This window comes from Hypomesus transpacificus, chromosome 17, assembly GCF_021917145.1.
Source record: "Hypomesus transpacificus isolate Combined female chromosome 17, fHypTra1, whole genome shotgun sequence".
Taxonomy (NCBI): domain Eukaryota; kingdom Metazoa; phylum Chordata; class Actinopteri; order Osmeriformes; family Osmeridae; genus Hypomesus; species Hypomesus transpacificus.
Window position 1 is genome coordinate 55,871 of NC_061076.1, and position 15,278 is coordinate 71,148.

The following is a 15,278-nucleotide window of genomic DNA, read 5'->3' on the forward strand; positions in this document are numbered from 1 at the left end:
CTCAGCTCCAGGGAGCCGTATGCAAGGAGCCTCTGCTCGATTTATTGCTCTAACCAATGACAGGCACCCCATTATCTTAACCCCCCCCCCCCTGACACACACACACACATCACACACCCCCTTTCAAACACACCCCTATTAGAATAACTATATTGACCTATGAGAAAACTCCTTATGCCCCTACAAGCTTGACCTCATCTAACCCCACCCCCTTGACCTGTAGTAACCCCACCCCCTTGACCTGTAGTAACCCCACCCCCTTGACCTATAGTAACCCCACCCCCTTGACCTGTAGTAACCCCATACCCATAAACTTGACCTGTATGTGGTTGCCATGACAGTAAGAGTGTGTGTAAAGCACCTGGCAGCCATGCCTGTTACCATGGTGATCAGGATGGGGTCAAACCCTTTCCCTGCAGTGCTGGTGAAGTGAAGTCCCGCATGGTAACAGACTGAGCTTCATCGCCCTCCGCTGGCCTGGAGGAACAACTACCTAACGAGACCGCGTCCCCCCCTTCAGGAGCGGGGCTACTGGTGTGAGGGGCGGGGCCACTGACGTGAGGGGCGGGGCCAGGTTTGTGACCAAGACTGGGACACTGCGGCATCCTCATCACCATGACGACAGGCGTGACGAGGGAAGGGAACAGGCGATGGGAGGGGTGATGGAGGAGGAGACCAGGGCGGTGGTTCCATCATCACATTCTCTGGGTTTAGTGAAGCTAAGCCGGAGCAGGTCCCACCTGCACTCCTGGGTCTGTAAACTAACCCTTCACAGGACTGGACCAACCCTAAACCCCTTCACAACTTTAAACACTCTTCAGAAAACAACACAAAACATCAACAAACCCCGACAGAGCATTCATTCATCCTCACTGTAACCCAGAGCCCCTGCAGAGAGAGAGAGAGAGAGAGAGAGAGGGAGAGAGAGAGAGAGAGAGAGACAGAGAGGGAGAGAGGGAGAGAGGGAGAGAGAAGGGTAGTCCCTCCGTGGGAGCTATGGAAACAAGGAGGCCTCCTCATCCATTTCTCTCCTTGTCCTTCATCTTTAAAGGGTCTCCCAGGTGGTTGCCGTAGAAATCAAGAGTAACATCCAATCAAGATCCGCCCCGGGGCGGAGTCATCAATCACCAGTAGTGCTGGGCTTAGGAATAGGAAAGGAGGGGGAGGTGGGTAACTCAGCAGATGGAAAATGGGGGTGGAACAGGAGCAGTACTAGTGTAGTTATAGTAGTAACAATAGTAGCAGTAGCAGTAGTATTCCTCTGGGGGACTGGGGTATTAGCAGTAGTAGTCGTCGGTTGTTTGCGTGGTGGAGCAGAGCGCCTCTCTACTGGTCGCCTGTGGCCTTGTCCGTGAGGCTGGGGGGAGAGGCGGGTGCCGGGCAGTGCAGGGCAGCCTGCCGGTTGCGCTGGTAGAGCCGGTAGCCCTTACGGCATAGCAGTACGAACCAGTACACCTGTGGCGCCATGATGCACAGGCTGCCCAGGTTGACGGACAGCGGCAGGTGGAAGGGGACTCCGTACACCGGGACGCCATAATGGCGGCCGTACACCCAGTACATGTAGGGGAACAGAGCGATCCGACACACAAAGAAGCTGAGCAGGACCATCCCGCCGTTGGCCTTGTGGACTGAGCAGTCCTGCAGCCCCAGCTGGGGAGGGAGGGATGAGGGGGAGGGAGGGATGAAGGGGAGGGAGGGATGAAGGGGAGGGAGGGATGATGGGGAGGGAGGGAGGGATGATGGGGAGGGAGGGAGGGATGATGGGGAGGGAGGGATGATGGGGAGGGAGGGAGGGATGAGGGGGAGGGAGGGATGAAGGGGAGGGAGGGATGATGGGGAGGGAGGGATGATGGGGAGGGAGGGATGATGGGGAGGGAGGGATGATGGGGAGGGAGGGATGATGGGGAGGGAGGGAGGGATGATGGGGAGGGAGGGATGATGGGGAGGGAGGGATGAAGGGGAGGGAGGGATGAAGGGGAGGGAGGGATGATGGGGAGGGAGGGAGGGATGATGGGGAGGGAGGGAGGGATGAGGGGGAGGGAGGGATGATGGGGAGGGAGGGATGATGGGGAGGGAGGGATGATGGGGAGGGAGGGAGGGATGATGGGGAGGGAGGGATGATGGGGAGGGAGGGATGATGGGGAGGGAGGGAGGGATGATGGGGAGGGAGGGATGAAGGGGAGGAGGGGATGATGGGGAGGGAGGGATGATGGGGAGGGAGGGATGAAGGGGAGGGAGGGATGATGGGGAGGGAGGGAGGGATGATGGGGAGGCAGGGAGGGATGAGGGGGAGGCAGGGAGGGATGAGGGGGAGGGAGGGATGAAGGGGAGGGAGGGATGAGGGGGAGGCAGGGAGGGATGAGGGGGAGGCAGGGAGGGATGAGGGGGAGGCAGGGAGGGATGAGGGGGAGGCCGGGAGGGATGAGGGGGAGGGAGGGATGAAGGGGAGGGAGGGATGAGGGGGAGGCAGGGAGGGATGATGGGGAGGGAGGGAGGGATGAGGGGGAGGCAGGGAGGGATGAGGGGGAGGGAGGGAGGGATGAGGGGGAGGCAGGGAGGGATGAGGGGGAGGCAGGGAGGGATGAGGGGGAGGCAGGGAGGGATGATGGGGAGGCAGGGAGGGATGATGGGGAGGGCGGGAGTAGTGAAGATTGTTAAAGGGACAGAAAGAACAGAGGTCATTCCCTGATAATTAAACAGAATCCTGCACAGAGCTGTGCGTGATTAGGTGTGTGTGTGTAGGTGTGTAAGGTATGTGTGTGTATGTGAGTCTTACCTGGATAAGGATCTTCCCCAGGGAGACAAAGGGGGTGCTCAGCTCCGTCAGAAAGAGGCACCCGATAAAGTAATCCCCCTGCTCCCTCCTGAGGAACTGAGACATGGGAGAGGATCACCATGGTGATCACACACACACTATAGCCACACTGCATTCGGTGTGTGTGTGGTCAGGTAGGAGAAAGCAAGTCTGGCCCAAACCCTAACTCTTACCCAACCTAACTAATGACATCTAAGGAGGAAAGGAGGGAAAACAGAGGAAGTGGAGAATATTTCACACTTGAGACGGAGAAGAGAGGGTGAGGAAATCAACAGGGAGAGGAGGGGGAGGAGAGGTAGGAGAGGAGGGGGAGGAGAGGAGGGAGGAGAGGAGGGGGAGGAGAGGAGAGGAGGGGGAGGAAATGAGGGAGGAGAAGAGGGGGAGAAAAGGAGGGAGGAGAGGAGAGGAGAGGAGGGGGAGGAAAGGAGGGAGGAGAGAGGAGAGGAGAGGAGAGGGGAGGAGGAGAGGAGAGGGAGAGGGGGGAAGAGGAGGAGAGGGAGAGCAGAGCAGCAGCTGGAGCTGAATAATGGAGGGGGTGTGGGGGTAAGCTGATCTCACATCACCATGGCCAGCCACAGCAAACACAGGGACCAGGTTTCCATCCACCTGGCTACACCTGAGCACAGCACAAAATGGCTGCCTCAGTACCTGTGTGTGTGTGTGTGTGTGTGTGTGTGTGTGTGTGTGTGTGTGTGTGTGTGTGTGTGCGTGTGTGTGTGTGTGTTTCCATCTTGCTTACCACAGGGGAAAATATTCACTAGGTAATGATTGAAACTGCCCGGTTTTTTTGACTACTGGCAAAATACAACTTGAGCAATACGATGATATCCACATCATCTCGTAATATACATTTCTTATATAGGCAACAATTACTTTTACTACTACAAAGTTAATACACGTGTGATATGCACATCCATAACATGTTTAAGTATTCAGTTTTCATTTGTTATCAACTTGTGAGCACGCAGTCCCTCAGTGAAAGTTAAATGTTAGCTAGCTACGTAGCCATTAACAACTGGTCCCGCTTATTTGCAGTATGACATATCAAATTGGCCAGATGTCAATATGACTTTACAGCAGACAAGTAATGCAATACACCTATTGTTCATGAATCAATGTTGAGCTTGTTTACGATGTTGCTCTACCAGAGTGACTTTGGGTGATGACATACACAATCAGCCAGCAAGATAATACATGGTGTAGCATTAGCCAGGCTAGCTGCTCATAGCAGCATTAGCTAGGCTAGCTGCTCATAGTAGCATAAGGTAGGCTAGCTGCTCATAGTAGCATAAAGTAGGCTAGTTGCTCATAGTAGCATAAAGTAGGCTAGTTGCTCATAGTAGCATAAAGTAGGCTAGTTGCTCAAAGTAGCATAAAGTAGGCTAGTTGCTCATAGTAGCATAAAGTAGGCTAGCTGCTCATAGTAGCACTAGCTAGGCTAGCTGCTCATAGCATCATAAAGTAGGCTAGCTGCTCATAGTAGCACTAGCTAGGCTAGCTGCTCATAGCATCATAAGGTAGGCTAGATGCTTATTGTCGCATGAGCTAGGCTAGCTGCTCTCAGTGACATTAGCTATCCCCACAGGTACTCCCTCCCTGGCCCACAATCAGCCAATCATCTCCCTTGATGGAGCGACAGCCTATCACCAACACTTGTTGACAACAGCCATTTTCTTCAGTTGCAACATCGATGTGTGACACAACAAAACAAACAGCGCGGAGCTGACGAAGAAGAAACGGTTGATTAAAAAAGGACACGTCAGCTCGACAGTCTGACCGATAACAGAACACTGTTAGGGAAAGAACCAACCAACTAATTTGATCATGTGATCCTCCACCTCCTTGTCCTTCCCCCCCCTCCACCCCTTCCTCACTCCCTCCTCCACCTCCCCACCCCCACCTCTCCCCCCTCCTCACCAGAGTGACAGGCAGCAGGATGGTGAGCAGAGCGATGTGATGGAGGACCAGCAGGAATTCTCGCCGGACAAAGGTGTTGACCGTCCTCAGAGAATGTTCCTTGTACTCCTCGTGCCCTTTGACCCGGAAGCGGTGGTAGTGGCTGAGGTACATGGCGTAGATGTCATAGGCCATGTAGGGCACACCGTACCAGATCACAAAGTAGGTGGTCAACCAGTGCCTGACAGAAAAAGGAATAAACAAGATTTTTAGAAAAATCTTAAGTATCCAACATACTGAAAAAACTGATAAATAAAACATATTTACAAAAGTTGGGAAGAAAAGCACAATGCGGTTTTTTTCTGTTGATGGGTTTGTGTGTGTGTGTGTGTGGCAAGAGAGTGTTGTTAAGGGTCTCTTGTATGTAGAGAGGCTTCAGAACAGAGCAGGGTCTGTTCTGGCTGCAGACTCAGAATAATGTGGTTGTGCTCGACAACGCCTTCTTTAACACAGAAAGTGTGTTACCGTCATATGAAAATAATAATCATAGAAGTATAACAGAAGGTCATAAAATATAGGTTTTAGCAATGGAGTTTTCATAATTAATGTGTTTCCATTTTTCCATCCTTTTAATTAGGTTTAATTAAACCATTACTAATATTTTTTCTTTTAACCCAGGCCTGACTAATTCTGAAGGATTAGGCTATTAGTGTTAGCATTAGCTTAGCGCCAAGCAGGCCAGGAAATAATGGAGATGCTGCATGCTAGGTTAGCCTTGATCTGACTGGTGATGGAGGAGGACGATGAGCGTGCCAAGGACAAGGAGACACCAGGGATACAGGGAAGTACTGGCCTTGGAGATAAGGAGACACGGGTGTGTGTGAAGTGCGTGCCTGTGTGTGTTTCGGTGTGTAGTCTGGTCGGGCCCCACTAGGACAGAAAAACAAACCAGTGTGTGTGTGTGTGTGTTTTTTTTTTTTTTGCTCCACCACTGATAAAGCGGTTCTATCATTGATGAATATCAGGTCAGGAGACCAAGGGATCAGCCCTACCAGGGATGGTGCACTGTGATTGGCTACCTCACCTGTCAGTCAGGACGTTGTTGCTGCACCCGGACACCACAATGACGCCCGCTGTGGTTGCCATGACAGCGTGGATGGAGGACACCAGCCTGGAGAAACACGTCACACACACGTCACACACACAATGCACCAACACCAACTGGAAGGTAGTTCCTCAACAGTTAGTACAGCTTAACGTCCCATCAAGACGCTAATATCTAAAAGTAAATACAATTTAAAAAGACATCGTACTTCAACAAAGTTGGTCTAAAGCTTTGCCGAGATGTTTACATAACCTTCTAATTGATAGAGCAACTTTTATCCAAAGCGACATATGAATAGTGCGGTACAGTTTGCCTGAGCGCCGTTTCCCCATGCACAGGTCAATCATGTCATCAGCACAATGAGGACATTTTAATCAACCACATGCAGACACGGTAACCAGAGTCATGTGACTGGCTCGGCATGGTAACCAGGGTCATGTGACTGGCTCGGCATGGTAACCAGGGTCATGTGACTGGCTCGGCATGGTAACCAGGGTCATGTGACTGGCTCACACGACACGGTCTGTTCTCTGTGGCCGGGCAGGACCAGCAGGACTACACACGACCAGGGAGACTCTGGAGGAGGAGTCAGGTGGCTGAGCGGTTAAGGAATCGGGCTGGTAATCCAAAGTTTGCCGGTTCGATTCCCGGCCGTACCAAATGACGTTGTGTCCTTGGGCAAGGCACTTCACCCTACTTGCCTCGGGGAGAATGTCCCTGTACTTACTGTAAGTAAGGATAAGATAAGAGCGTCTGCTGGATAAGAGCGTCTGCTAAATGACTAAATGAGGCTCGCCATCCCAACCAGCTGACCCCTGACCCTTACCTAAGGTGAGGACTGTCATGCCTCCTTTAAGTTTTTACTTGACAGTAACTTCCTGTTTCTAGACTTGCTACTGTGTTGGGTCACCCTGCATCGCCACAGAGGTGCCCTGGCTCGGCATGGTAACCAGAGTCATGTGACTGGCTCGGCATGGTAACCAGGGTCATGTGACTGGCTTGGCATGGTAACCAGGGTCATGTGACAGCCCCGGGCTGAGCTGGATAAAACACCCCCTCCCCCTCCTCAGCTCTCATAACTGCACGCTTGGTCACAAGACCTAGATCTGCACAAACCAGACATTGTCCTCCAGTACCCTGTTAACCGCGCGGGGGGGAGGGGGGTATGTGTGTGCGTGTGTAAGGGCGGGGGTGGAATGAGAGTGAGGTTCGTGTAACGGGGGGGGGGGGGGGTTTCTCTTCCTGTATACTACTAACTGTAGCCCACTCAAAGACAACCTGGCAAGAAGATACCATGTATCTTTCTCCCTAAGACAGCGTTATCTGCTCTACTATCTCCTAAGGCCTACTGCCCCCACCCTAACACTGCCCCCACCCTAACACTGCCCCCACCCTAACACTGCCCCCACCCTAACACTGCCTCCACCCTCACCCTGCTAACACTGCCTCCACCCTCACCCTGCTAACACTGCCCCCACCCTAACCCTGCTAACACTGCCCCCACCCTAACCCTGCTAACACTGCCCCCACCCTAACCCTACTAACACTGCCCCCACCCTAACCCTACTAACACTGCCCCCACCCTAACCCTACTAACACTGCCCCCACCCTCACCCTACTAACACTGCCCCCACCCTCACCCTGCTAACACTGCCCCCACCCTAACCCTACTAACACTGCCCCCACCCTCCCCGCCCTCCCCGCCTTCCCCACCCGCCCTCCCCCTCCCTCCCTCCCCCCCCCTGCTCGCCCCCTCCCCTGCCCTCCCCCCCTCCCCACCTCAGCTGTCCTGCAGACAGACAGAAGCCATGGCAACATGTCTACAGGTGGTTCTCCTTCACTCCAGGTTCCTCACCTGATGGAGGTTCTAAACCCCCACGACAAAGATACAGAGTGGTACCTGAGTGGTAACCTGAGTAAGCTTTGGGAACTCAATCGTAAACATAACAGTATTTATTAGTATAATAATAAAGTGTGCTTCACTGTGCGGGTGCATGGCCCAGAGCTGTAGCCTGGCTGGTGCACACAAATGACACGATACTAATCCTCTCTGCTGTGCTAACTAGGGCAAGGTCATGACTTCAGGTGCCCCTCTGCAATCGTACCATGAACACCATGCAGATAGCTGCTACACAGACACCAGCAAGAGGTATGAATTCAACACATAGCTAGGACCACATAGAAAATGATGCACATTACTCTGCCTAGGCTGCTTAGAGGTGGTGAGTTAGGTATAAATATGTGATGTAGGTTATTGCTCTGCGGGAAAGCATTTCACTGCCGATCAAGAGGTCGCGGGTTCGAATCCCCCATACACTGCTTGGTTTCGGTCCATAAACCCATGACCCAGTTGGGTAATTTCAAAGGGAGGGAGGGAGGGTGGGGGGGGGTGTAGTTATGGCAAAACCTGTATAAAAGCTCAAGAACTACCCAAATCAGAGGCCCCCCCCTTTCTGACACCACGAACACAGCTGCTGGCAAAGATAAGTCCTATCGCTTTCCCAAACACCCACCATCCCGGGCTGTGAAGGCCGTGTAACAATACTCCGGTTGTTGAGCATGCACATGAACTGAGCAACGTTACATAGTAGCAATCCGGTCAAATAGCCCAGGCTGAATGGATGGCAGCACCCGTGCAATGGCAAGCTAGCCAGCAAAACCCCCTAAGGCATCGAAACATGCGTCTTAAAATGCATTTTCCGTTAGATGAGCATTAGAGAATTAATAACAGCGTGATTAAGGCCAAACGTTCCGCTCGGTGCAATTCAGCGCGTTACATTGCGTAACTCAGCCTCGCTGTAGCTCTGTAGGGATTATTAAGTAAAGTGACAGGGTTCAAATGAGCATCAAACTGACCCCTGCGCGTGGAAGCGTGTCATTTTGACCACGACAGAGCAGATACGAATGGTCATATGTTGCAATTCGCTGTACAAGTCACAATTCTTGCGGTGTTAGCGCTGCAACAAGATTGTATTACATTAATGGACATTGGGGTAAATAGACATCCCAATAATTGTAAAAAAATATTTTTGCCTCTGCTCTTGTTTTAGTCCCTGGCGAACTAATGTTATTAGCGCTTTACAGAGACGTATGAAGCTTTAGACCCACAAATTGTTTTATCACTTGCGCGGCCAGCTAGCACGTAGCTTCTTAGCTAGCTAAAGCTTGGCCAGCTAACCATATCCAATGATAGCTAGCTAGATACACACTTTCACTATGAGCATATTTATATTTACCTCTCGCTGACCAGTACAACGTCGGCATCTGTCCACTGTTTGAAAATGGACGGTAGTACTTTCCGAAAGACGAAGAAGAGACCTGGAAACACTACGACGCCGCAAGCCAGCACTTGCAACATCTTTGCGTTGCACTTGTCCCGCTATTGAGCTGGCGACCTATCTATTATAATCTGGCTCGAAGATGGCCCGAGTGTTTTACACACCGCGTTTTAACACCGGTGACTGGGAATCGCCGTGCTGGCTAGACTGCATTAGTGCTCACGCCACAAGATCCAGCCACCGGTGACCGCTGCGTTTTCCCCTTGCCTCAGCAGCACCACACAGTACACACAAACTAGCGGTGAAGGTATCCGGTGATTGATTGGTCTTCACTCCTGGCGCAAAGCCGGGTAGCCTGTTAGCCAACAAGCTAACTACATACCGCAGGATACAATCCAATGTACAGCCTAGAGAATAATCCGGCCAGCAAATTGTGCATTTAGTCCGCAACGAATGGGATAATTGTGCAAAATAGAAACGAGACAAGGACTTGGGATCTAGGCTACTCTGCGACGAGGTACCATCAACGACTCGACAAGCGGTTTTAATTCCTGCCTTGAGTCTCCTGACAGTGCAGACAACAAACACTATGTGCATTCCGCAGGATAGCGCCACCTAGTCAGCACGAGATCCGCTTGGCACATCAACCATATTATAGCATCGTCAAAATGTGGCCGAAATTAAGAAATGTAGCAGGTCAACAACAGCGGGTTTTAATCAGGGATCATCGTACTAGACTATACACAATAGTCTCCATATGACTCTCTCCAAATAGCTTCAACGAAAAATCACGTTACAATCCAGAACATTACATTTGAAATATCTTCCTCTTTATGTGCGTTTGTGGCTTTTGGGGTGATATTTTTTAGTCTAGTTATAGTCTTGCAGGGAGAAATGCAAAAAACACAGTACTGAAATATGAATGACAGTGCACGAAATGGGGGTGTAGCTGAGAATGCAGTGAGCGTGCGTTTAGGGCTACTCTGCAGTTAGCATCGGCGGGTCTGTGTTTAGAGAAGGAGAAGGCTTGTAGGGGGGCAAGCACACCAACCGCTGTTGTTAAATTCACACACACGATCCACTGTTCTGTTTTCTGTGTGCAACACTCAGTGATCCCCGTTATAATCCTAATAATACCTTAACCCTAATCCCCTTAGGTTCTAACTCTGCAGTCGCCCTCCCCTCTCTCTTACACACATGTGCACTCTCTTTCTTACATACGCACACTCACTCTATCTCTGTCTCTGTCTCTCTGTCTCTCTCTTTCTCCACATACACACACACACACTCTCTATTTCACATAGTTAACTATCATCCTCCTACCTTATCAACTGCCTGCCTAGATTAAATTGTAGATTTGTAGCTATACCTATGTGGATATCTATATACAGATATTTAAAAATATATCTATACCTATGATCCTTCCTCCTCTTTGGAAAGCTCTGGACGTCCTGTGACATCCAACATCACACAAAGACCCAGTCTAACCAATCAACATAAACACTAGTATCTTCACAATAGTCAAACCAATCAAAACACTACACTATCTTTAAAATACAGTTAAACCAATCAACACAAAACACTAGTGTCTTCAAAATACAGTCAACCTAACGTAACACAGACACTATAGTATCTTTAATATACACCAACGTATAGTTTATTGCTGTGAGGGGTGAAACCCTTCAAAACTGGGTTAGGGTTAGGTGCCTTTTGGTCTTGGATGTTATAATTGAATGTCAAAATCCCCATGATCTTGGATGACATAATCAACAGAGAAATACAAGGTGTGTGTTTCATCACGATGAGGCGTAATGTCGTACGGAATATGATGAGAATGCTGGACGTTCAGGCTCCGTCTATGTCCTGTTCCTCATTACACAGAGATAAGAAGTGATACTTAAATAGACCTTTTATGATCCCGGTCATAAACTGCTAATATGTGGACGTGTAGCTATCAGGATGAACATCCGCTTCCACACTCGGAGGAGTAGTGTTTCCATGGGGATGTAATCATGATGGGGTGTCTGATGTTTAGGTGGTTATAAAAGCAGGAGTGTTACTCACAGCTGGTCTTGCTGAAACAGAAGAGAGACACACAGGTCTGTCCTGATCATCCTCTCAGGTAAGGGGCCATTTGCTGAATGTTGGCTACGAGTTTTTGATCTCTTTTGTGTAGAAACCATAAAGAATCTCCCTGAAAAGGTAGGGTTTGATTAGTGTTTAATGTGTTTGTGATCAAAGTGAATTGTACAGTGGTGTATTATCAGAATCACATACAGTGACATGGAGTTGAAATTGAATTTTATGGAGAATTCAGACAGTGTACAGTAGATGCTGTTGTATCTTGGCCAGGTCGCAGTTGTAAATGAGAACTTGTTCTTAACTAGCCTACCTAATAAAGGCGAAATAAAAAATAAAATAAATGCTATATATTTAAAATTGTTAATGTGAAATGAACGTGTCAACCAGACATTCTGTGAAAAGAAATGTGGGTTTCTCCAGAAACCACAACAACTTCAAGATATACTTCACAAGTTTCCCAACTGGCTCCAACAGTTAACTGTGCATAGGCTATTTCACAACAAACACCTCATGTTGTTTAATATACAATTTCTTGTAATATTCACATCTTAGAAACCAATTAATTTGCTTTGCAACCTTTTCTGAAGTGTTTTTCATTTATTTTCATATTTCTTCTCCTCATGTCTCCCAGATAGTTTGCAGTCGAAACATAACACATCTGAGTCAGTTTTCCTAGCAGCAATACTGAACACCACCACCATGTCTGTGATGTTGAACCTTCTCTCTCTGTGCCTGCTTGGAACAGGTATAAAAGTTAATTCATATGTACAACTACAAGCAAAGACAAAGACAAGCTTTCCCAGAGGCTAGTTCACACTGCCTTAACAAACACCAACAATTCTACTGTTGCCTGTTGGGTTTAGAAAGACAACTGTCATTCTCACACTCACCCAACAAACACCAACAAACGCCAACAGCTGTTGGGTTGTGTTTGTCTAGTGTAATACCCCTGTTGGCATTCGTTGTGGCAGTGTCAAAATGAAAGTTATCTTAAACAGCCAGTTGTTAAACAGCCAGACTCTTTCAGTCTTAAACACAAACCTCTTCTTTCACCAGTAATTCTCTGTGGAGCTATCACAATTTCACAACCCTCCCAGCCTACCACCAATCCCACCAGCACTACTGAAGAGATCTCCACTCTAACCAATCCCACCAGCACTACTGAAGAGATCTCCACTCTAACCAATCCCACCAGCACTACTGAAGAGATCTCCACTCTAACCAATCCCACCAGCACTACTGAAGAGATCTCCACTCTAACCAATCCCACCAGCACTACTGAAGAGATCTCCACTCTAACCAATCCCACCAGTTCTAGTGAAGAGAATTCACCAACAACCAATATCAGCAGCGAGCAGAAAAGTGAAGGTTTTTCGCCAGGTGAAATTGCTGGAATAGCCATAGGAACGATAGCAGGGGTGGCAGCTGTGGGTGAGTGTGATACATACTGTGAAGATGAACACACACACACACACCACACACACACCTTCTTCACTGTGAACCCAAATGAATGTAAGTACAGTTATTATGTTAAAGCTGCTACTCCTCAATGTGTGACCTGGGTCCATCACGGTACAGCCTCAAGCTCAGCTGAAACACGCATGTGTAAATAACGTTGTTTTTCTAATGTTAAATAATGTAAAAAGAAATATATATCAATCTCTGTTTACAGGTGGGGCATTGTTTGCTGGTCTGACGTTCACTGGGAAGTTGGGGTGATGGTGAGAACCGACTGAAGCCAGCGGTGTCCACTGCCCTACAACCTGCCACTGGCTTCACCTGTTGTCCCTTTAAGGCCTCAAACTGGCAGACTTTGCGAACTATTATCAGAAAAACATGTAAACATTTGTAGTGTGTGTAGGAAGTTTGGGGGTCAGATGGCTGAGCGGTTAGGGTTTCAGGCTATTAATCAGATGGTTGCCGGTTTGATTCCCAGCCGTGCCAAATGACGTTGTGTCCTTGGGCAAGACACTTCACCCTACTTGCCTCGGGGGGAATGTCCCTGTACTTACTGTAAGTCGCTCTGGATAAGAGTGTCTGCTAGATGACTAAATGTAATGTAAATTTAAGTTTAGCTTCTCATGTGATTGCACATGCAGTCTCTAATCTGCTGCGTCAGTCATATGGGCTCGACCCGAGGGGCAGATGAAATGAACTGTAGGATCTGGAAATAGAAGCGGAATAAGACCATTAGTTCCAGATTCGTGGGAAAGAAATACAAAACGCCTTTTGAGCCTGTTTGGGCGTATATTCTGTCGAGAGTTTAAAGTCACGAGCAAGCCATCTCATTCTGCTGTGTTTTTGAGACCATCTCTGCCTTCGAACGAATCTGTCGATAGGGAGTTCCTGGTTTGCCAGTAAAAGGTGACTACTTTGGAGGATAGCAGCAGTTATAAATAGTTTAAATTCTGGCCAACCACATCATGGACGCTGATTTCCAAGTGACCAATCAGAGACAGAACATTCTATGATCTCACGGAAACTTAAAACTATGTCACCAAATGGTAAATAAAAAATATTTAATTATTCAATTATTTTTTGTTTTTTTTACACAAATAGATGATAAAAAATACATAATAAACTATTTTAATATGACATAACTGTGTGGGTGTGTTTTTGAGGATCGTGAGGCAGCTGACTCTTTGCTGGCAGCCTTTCTCCTGGAATCAGCACTAAGCTGATTGCATCCATTGATCCAAAGTTTGGTGTTCAGCTTTCCAGGCCTCAGGAAGTGCAGCTTACACTTCTGCAGTAGATCCTTCACCATACAGCAGGGAAGCCTTCCACAGTAGATCCTTCACCATACAGCAGGGAAGCCTTCCACAGTAGATCCTTCACCATACAGCAGGGAAGCCTTCCACAGTAGATCCTTCACATAGGGATACATAACTAGTGCTTCATAACTAGTGCTTCATAACTAGTGCTTTATAACTAGGGCTACATAACTGGGCCACAACTCTCATACTGTGACACATAATTCTTTTTGGACTAAAGTGTCTAATGAATAAACAGCTTTATGCCTGCAATACTCAAGTTTTATGTCACCTTGATGGTGGAGTCTGGATCACAGGGGGGGTTAGGAACTGTAAGCACTCTCTAAGTTGCGCAATGAGAGCTAATCCCTCCAGCATTTCATCCCCTACTCAAGGTGGACTCTACCCCAGCCCAAGGCAGCTCTGGGTTAACTCTGAGCTTGTTAGCAGTGGGAGGAGTCACACAGAGGTTTGCTGCTCCACAGCATCCCCTCTGAGAGACGACCATATGGCATGCGCTCATGCATGTGTGGTGTGTGTGTGTGTGTGTCTGTGTGTGTCTGTGTGTGTGTGTGTGTGGTTGTGTGTGTGTGTGTGTGGTTGTGTGTGTGTGTGTGTGTACACAGGAAACATAAATGGTACCGTGAAAGTCATCTGTTTGTGTTGGTATACTGAGTTATTACGTAAGGTAGCCTCAGAGCTGTGTGTGTGTGTTCATGTTGTGTGGTGTGTGTGTGTGGTGTATGTGTGTGTGCGTTGTGAGGATGTGTGTGTAGCCAGTCACGTGTGCGATGGGTGTTGAGTGAGTGTAGCTCTTCTTTCAGAGAAGTCATTCATTTCCAATGAAGTAGATGTTTGTTTAGGATGATTATCTTTGCAACCATACTACCCATTGAATTCATTTTATTTTAAGTGTGAATTACCTCATGAATACCGTATGTAGCCTATTTCTTGCAAAACTCTACCGATAAGAAAGAGTTAAAGTGTTGTGATATTCTGGATCACCGGTAAAGTGTGCATACCTCTCAGGCCTTACCGCAAGGGCCCAGGTTCGATTCCAGGCTGGCACATTTCCAACATGTCCTCCCCTTTCTCTCTCTGACGTTCATGGCTTCACTGTTTCTGTCCCCATGAGACCAGAAATGACCCCAAAAAATTGACCAGAGGTCAGCTGACTCAAACATAAGGACAGGATCTTACTTTCTCACAGCTCTCTCCTCTCCTCTCTCTCTCTCTCTCTCTCTCTCACTCTGTCTCTCTCTCTCTGTCTCTCTCCCTCTCTCTCTCTCTCTCTCTCTCCTTTCTCTTTCTGCTCTAACAGAAAAAAACACATCAAATATTTAATGCTC

General features: G+C 48.6%; 1 protein-coding gene and 1 long non-coding RNA gene across 2 annotated transcripts; one reads left to right on the forward strand and one right to left on the reverse strand.

Annotated features, from left to right (window-relative positions):
- Positions 1-259: 259 nt before the first annotated feature.
- Positions 260-9,662, reverse strand: tlcd3a (TLC domain containing 3A). The gene is made up of 5 exons (XM_047039018.1): positions 9,053-9,662; positions 5,796-5,882; positions 4,733-4,952; positions 2,777-2,872; positions 260-1,650 (listed from the first exon to the last, which is right to left on the reverse strand). The coding sequence occupies exons 1-5, from the start codon at positions 9,172-9,174 to the stop codon at positions 1,327-1,329; spliced, it is 849 nt and encodes a 282-aa protein (XP_046894974.1). The 5' UTR covers positions 9,175-9,662; the 3' UTR covers positions 260-1,326.
- Positions 9,663-10,950: 1,288 nt separating this feature from the next.
- LOC124479567 lies at positions 10,951-13,707 on the forward strand. The gene is made up of 4 exons (XR_006957445.1): positions 10,951-11,216; positions 11,808-11,921; positions 12,233-12,607; positions 12,849-13,707. It is a non-coding gene; the product is annotated as an uncharacterized LOC124479567 (long non-coding RNA).
- The last annotated feature ends 1,571 nt before the right edge of the window (positions 13,708-15,278 follow it).